The sequence below is a fragment of the Aegilops tauschii genome, chromosome 5 (assembly GCF_002575655.3).
Source record: "Aegilops tauschii subsp. strangulata cultivar AL8/78 chromosome 5, Aet v6.0, whole genome shotgun sequence".
NCBI lineage: Eukaryota > Viridiplantae > Streptophyta > Magnoliopsida > Poales > Poaceae > Aegilops > Aegilops tauschii.
The window spans coordinates 327568295-327574398 of record NC_053039.3 but is presented as its reverse complement, the minus strand read 5'-3'; the positions used below and the strand labels follow the sequence as shown (position 1 = coordinate 327574398).

Genomic DNA, 6104 nt, shown 5'->3' with positions numbered 1-6104 from the left:
GTGCATATATGATTGAGACCATATTTTTTCATACTGTAGGAAGAAGTGAAATGTAACTATGTGGAATGGGTAGACCCGGAGTGGTCAGTGGCTACGAAGTTCTGCCTGAGAGAACTGTGGAGCATGTATGACGAGAAGCTGAGACAGAATATTAAGAATGCGGAAGAAAAATGCATGTTAATTGTAGAAAAGAGGAGGACGGAGGAAGAGCTGAGATTTTTCAAAATGGACTTTGCTAAACTGGTGGCTGATAAGGAGGATGCTCTCACGCAGTTGGGCAATACAAGATTGTCACTTAGCGATCTCAAAGAGGAGCTGGAGAAGAATAAGATGGCAGACCATGGTTGTGCCAATCTACATCAGGTCCTGAGGGTAAAGGCTGAGAAATACCGGGACCGGGTGGTGCTAGAGAGAGACCAAGTGATGAGAGAGAGGGACCAGCTGAAGCAAGAGAAGAAAAAACTTGAGTATATTATTGCAGATTTTCTCAAACAGAAACATGGGTACGTTGATAAGAACAAGAAGCTGAAGGAGATTTGTGATGAATTTTAAGTATGTTTTGTGGTTTATTGTTGAACAGAATGATCAAGTCCTATCTGCATTGTGGCCAGTTCATTTGTGTAAGGTCTAAGTATATTATATTAACCAATAAATTATATCAGTTTCGAAATAGTTTGCCCTTGTTTGACCTGCATCCTAATGCGGGTTCTCGACTAAGCACTAAAATTCTTTTGCTTCCACCGGAGCTCTAAATCGTACTGATCAAGGGGGCGAAATAGTAGTTGATCATGTGATTGATGGTGCTACTGATCCTGATCTTCATGATGCAGAAAAGGAAAAGGCTAACAAAAATGCAGCAAAAAAACTGTGCAACGGGATTTCAAGCAACACATAACGCCAAGGGAGTCTGGCGCAAGACACGAGGAAGATCCACCTGCGGACGCTGATCCCGAGAGATCCAGCGGCAATCATGCGCACGGGATCCCAGGCGGATCTGCCTACTCCACCAATCGCAGGATCCACGGGTGGCCCATCTGCGTCCGACACACGGGCTGTCTCCACCGAGTGGTCGGGCGGGACCGGACCTGGCGCGCCCCCCCGCGCGAACTAGCGCTCGTCGACTGGGTCGCCCGCGCGGGGATCGGATCTGTCGTTGTCTCGGGCGCGGGATCCCACACCGGATGGCACAACAGCCGAGGTTGATTCTCAGGCAAACAAAAAGGAATTTATCTTTTTTTTTCTTATTGTTGAATAATGCCAAATCAAATCAAAAAATATGCAAAAGTAAAAAAGAAATGAATTACTCTTCCATGACAGAAAAGAATGAACACAGCAACAAAAAACATTAAGGTAGAACAAATGAAGGGAAGCAAAAATTTATTGGTACGAAACGTATAGTCTGACTGCATTACACATACACAAGTATGTGTGAGCGACCAAAAATCCACACAAAATCCATGGTATCGTGCTTATTACATGAATGATAGAAAATCAAAGTTGTCCATGCCGGGAAACGTACTTCCGGACTTAAAACAAACGACTAAAACTAGAATCTTGAATCATGTATGATGTCTTCAAGCCTTGCTTTTCTTTGCGATGTCGCGGATTTTGTTCTTCACACATTCAAGCGTGTTGGTAGGTGAGAGAACCAACTCGGCGACGAGACGCGTTCTCCTTGCATTAACCGTGCCCTGCAATTTTTAGAACAAGGTTTAATGAATAGAAGTTGGTATTATACGACAATTGTACAAGTGTATGAACAGAGAGGACAAATTACCTGGGTAAAATCGGCGTTCCATCGATCCCCGTCCCAACGCTCCATAACTTCAATCACAAAAAGGCCACAAGAGTTCCTAATATATATGCAAACATTAGTCACCGTGCACACGAACATGTCTTTCGTAAGTAGAAAATGATGAACCATAACTCACCCGTCCTCTTGTAGTGGCATGTCGATCTGAGGTATGATAGGCCACTTAGTGACGTCTGGATATTTGCCAGGTGTAATACGGTTTGCCTCTTCCATATCAATTGCTATTGCTAGTCGCTATTTGAAAGAAAGTAGTAGTGAGAAACCATATGACATTTCATATGAAGAATGCTCAATGTTGGGGAGAGTACCAGTGCTTTCACAGTGTCGAGAGAGAACTCGAGAGGATAGAGCGAATCAAAAACTCGAAATTCTTTCTTGAGGTTGTGCATCACCACGGTGATCCAGTGTGTATTGCCAACATTCAACGGGATAAATGACTAAAATGTGGAACACATTTGTAATCAGATGCAATTATGCTTGTTGAAATGAGTGTTAATGAACTAGTAAGAACATATCGTACCTTATCACGGACGGTATACTCGTCCAGAACCCTACGTACTGCTCCAGCTCTGCTCAGCGCACTATCCATGTTGTATTTCGACGGTTTAGGGTTGTCTCGTGCCTTAGCACGATCAACAAGGTATTTGGACCTCCAGGCTGGACAGAGGTGCCGATCATGACCAACGCGCAGAGCCAAATGTGTCTGATAAGCATCGATAATCTGCGTAAAATAATAGAACATTTTATTTTCATAGGTGACACCTAGATTATGCACTTAAATAGCAGGACATGGTAATAGATCTTACGTCATCCGCCAGCCATGTATGCTCAAGTACCGGTCGTATACTCTCCACAGTCACAGAGGTGCCACGTTCATTGTAGTAAACTCTTTTTGTCATATTCTTCTCAGACCGAGCAGCTGCCTCCACAAACGCAACAGAAGCATCGGTGAGTTCCGGTGTCAAATCGTCCTTAACAGAGCCTTCCATGTCATTGTCACTAAACAGAGCTGCATGATAAATTACGAACGTCACGAACGGTGAGTACATGAAATGGTAGTAAATTAAGCACTAAGATAGCTACTAACGGTACCTCTAGTTGCGGTAGTGTTGCTGGATGGCTTAGTACCGCGAGCGCTTCGCTTGCCGGGCTTGTCAAGTTTAAAGGGGGATTCAAATTTCTTGGGAACAGTCCGTCGGCGCTTCCCGGATATAACATCGTCTTCTTTTGCGGTTGCTGCAGACTTTTTCCCCTTGCTCTTACCCACCATCCTGTCGATAGAACTTGCAGAAATGTCAATGTCGGACGATTATGCTCGAGGAGAATTACCTACAATCCAAGGGTTCTCCGGTGTTGCGCCGCACTCATCAGTAGGCTTCGTTGTCTTGTCAACATTTAACTTGGCAGGTGTTTTCTAGTTAACAAAGAAATAATGTGATAGGTTCAGTTAACAAAAATGAAGATGCATAATTGAGATAAATGAAGACAAATAAATGAAAACATACTTCCTCATCATCGTTGTTCTGGTTTACAACAGGCTCGTCAGGCTGTGTCAAATCAATCACCGGCTCTAGACCGTCAGAGTCATCCTTGTACACGAATTCTTTTTTTTTCTGGCGGACCATTCTCAAAGGAATCCACTTCTAGGTCGGCATCGTTGTTGCCGGAAGCCGCAGCAGCCGCTGGCTTGTACATCACACCATTTTGGTTCAACTTCTCTAACAATCTCTGCATTACATAAAAATATTAATTAATGTCGGCACGGTTTTGCAACTTCAAAAATGTTGTAAACATAGAATTAAGGGTGTGTCACCTCGGCTACTTGTTCCGGTATTTCCTTCATTTGGCTGCGTATGTAATCCATACACCACTTCATGATGAGGTTCATCATCTCGTCCGCGTTTGAGGCTAACTTGGACTTCTTTGCCGCACCAACGGCGGGCTTCATTTTTGGCTTTTCTGGTTCGGGTACTTTGCGCTCCCGCGCCCTATACTCCTTGGTTATGTTGTCTTCAATCTGCATGTAAAATACAAGTATATGTGATCAATAAAAATATTAATACAACTAATTATGTTATATAAAAGATTTAAGAAGTACCCAACGTAATGAATTACCTTGATGTTACCACGGCCACGGCCGTGGTCATAATCAAACTTGTCTCTCCTTGAGGCTGCAGCTTCAGTCCAATTCCTCATTAGAGGTTCCATGGACAAGCTAGGATTGAATGCGCATTCACCTTCCAGAGGCTGAACCTTCTCCCAGTACAGGTACTGCATGAATATGAAAAATTACAATTAGTACTATATAGCAGGTAAATTAGCAATCATATTTTTTTTGCAATGGTACAAGTCTGAAAGGTGTACCTGCAGGAGAGCTAAGTTCCCTCTCGGCCATTGGCGGAGGTGTTTGCCTTTCCTCACGTTGCGAAGGCAGTCCAGCAGAACCCGGAGGGTGAATGCATTCCAATTAATCTTGGATATACGCTTCACATCGTCCACCAATGCGTAATATTGCTTTGGTACAGTCTTGCTCGACATGGGAGCAAGAACTGTTCCAAGCAACACGAGGACAACTCTCCGAAGGAAATCGTCGTCGGCGGATTTATTTTTTGTGATGTCCACAATCAGATCATCGATGACTATGTTACCTGTGGTCTTGCTCAGGAATTGAGGCGGCACTCGATCTTTAACATCCTCACCTTCCTCACCGAGAATACCTTCTGCCGACAGTCTGTGGTTCTCCAAGGCCAAGATGCACTCAACATCCACGGCACCGAGAGACACTTCGCCAACCAAGTCTTGTACAATGAATCTGTCCTTGCTAGGATCAAAAATCTCAACCATGTACCGGATCAACAGTGTACAAATCTTCAGCGAAGGTATCTGAAGCATGCTACAGAGTGGTGTTTCGGCAAGTGCGGCCCGTTGACCGGAAGATAGACCGGCAATAAGTTTGCACCATTTTTCTACGGCGCAAACAACTTCTCCGTTGAGTTCATCCATCCTGTTAAAAAAATATACTTGGTTATAGTACCATAAATTATGTAATCAACTTTTTTCCTAACATATTGTTGCATAAAACATAATAATGGAATACACTATCCCATAGTAGATAGAAAACTATACAACATAATTTATTCACACTGAAACATTCAGCAGAGACACGTGCAGCACATAAAATGACAGTTTAACAAGTACTTATTTAACCTAGTTTCATGATAAAAAGCAACATCATTTATCTAATCATTTATTTTCATATGGTACTGTACAAATAGATATAAGAATCGGTGACAGTGCCTAATTAACAGTAAATTGAAAAGAAAAAAATGAAATTATGCATACTGGAACATGCATCAAACAAACGTGCAACACATACAATATTAGTCGGCGTCTCACAGTTGCAACATGCATGTCTTAGGGCATTGCTATAACTTAAAGTGACTATGCTATAACTAACACTGATTAAAAATTGTTGTTTATTCATCAATCCAACCTACAACTGAAAGACAACAAACAACATGCAGAAACTAATTTGCAATCGTATGGCTATCTAATCTAATACACGCACAAACAAATCTAGTGGCATAGGCCTATCTAATCTAGTACACGCACAAACAAAAAACATCTACTCCAACAGATGTAATGCGAAGATTATGCGCTAATTAATCTTAGTCCTATCGAATCTAACACACGCACAAAGAAAAGCATCATGGATGCAGTACGGTTGCCAACATACTAGATCGCTCGATGAAGATGGAAGTTGTCGGCGTTGTAACGTGGACGCAGTTCGTCCACGACGGCCAGCACGCGCTGACGATCTGGATGTTCTCGACGATCTTGCTGGGGTTGGGCCGATGCTAGGGACGCAGCTGTCGTCGACTCGGCGGTAGGAGCCGTCGTAGACGACATGAAAGACGATGCTGAGACTATATAGGAGGAGGAGGATCTCCTAGGTCGTCGTAACCACCAGGGAAAGAACGCCCGTGATCTTTGCCTTCCTTGGTTGAGGAGAGGCAGTACGTGCTCCTAAATTAAAGGGATAGGCTTCCCACGCTCGAGTTTTGTTTTGTAGATTCTGATCCGGGAATTGTGTTCAAATCGCAGCTGCTCCTCTCTTTGAGCGACGAGGGGCTCGTTTCATGTACTTTTTTCTTTTCTTTTTCATATTAGAAAATTTTGATATCAAATAATTATTTCAACTCAACCAAATGGCCCCAAATTTTTTTCACACAATGGGATGACCATGGACATCATGCATGCCAATTCTCATCGATTTTCGACACTCAATGCA

General features: G+C 43.1%; 1 protein-coding gene across 1 annotated transcript; it reads right to left on the bottom strand.

Moving 5' to 3' along the window:
• Positions 1–1574: 1574 nt before the first annotated feature.
• LOC120964773 (uncharacterized) lies at positions 1575–4657 on the bottom strand. The gene is made up of 12 exons (XM_040389671.1): positions 4178–4657; positions 3929–4084; positions 3627–3830; positions 3436–3541; positions 3319–3383; positions 3143–3227; positions 2650–2822; positions 2334–2534; positions 2122–2250; positions 1932–2047; positions 1778–1853; positions 1575–1691 (listed from the first exon to the last, which is right to left on the bottom strand). Exons 1-12 carry the CDS (start codon positions 4655–4657, stop codon positions 1575–1577), a joined length of 1908 nt encoding a protein of 635 aa, XP_040245605.1.
• Between the last annotated feature and the right edge of the window lie 1447 nt (positions 4658–6104).

Excerpts from the sequence above, each read along its gene's own strand:
- LOC120964773 (XM_040389671.1), bottom strand. The coding sequence starts at position 4,657 with ATGGTTGAGATTTTTGATCCTAGCAAGGACAGATTCATTGTACAAGAC. Across the intron at positions 3,384-3,435 it reads AGTGGATTCCTTTGAGAATG|AGCCGGTGATTGATTTGACA; the intron begins GTCCGCCAGAAA and ends CTGACGGTCTAG. Across the intron at positions 2,823-3,142 it reads GGAGAACCCTTGGATTGTAG|CTCTGTTTAGTGACAATGAC; the intron begins GTAATTCTCCTC and ends TTTATCATGCAG.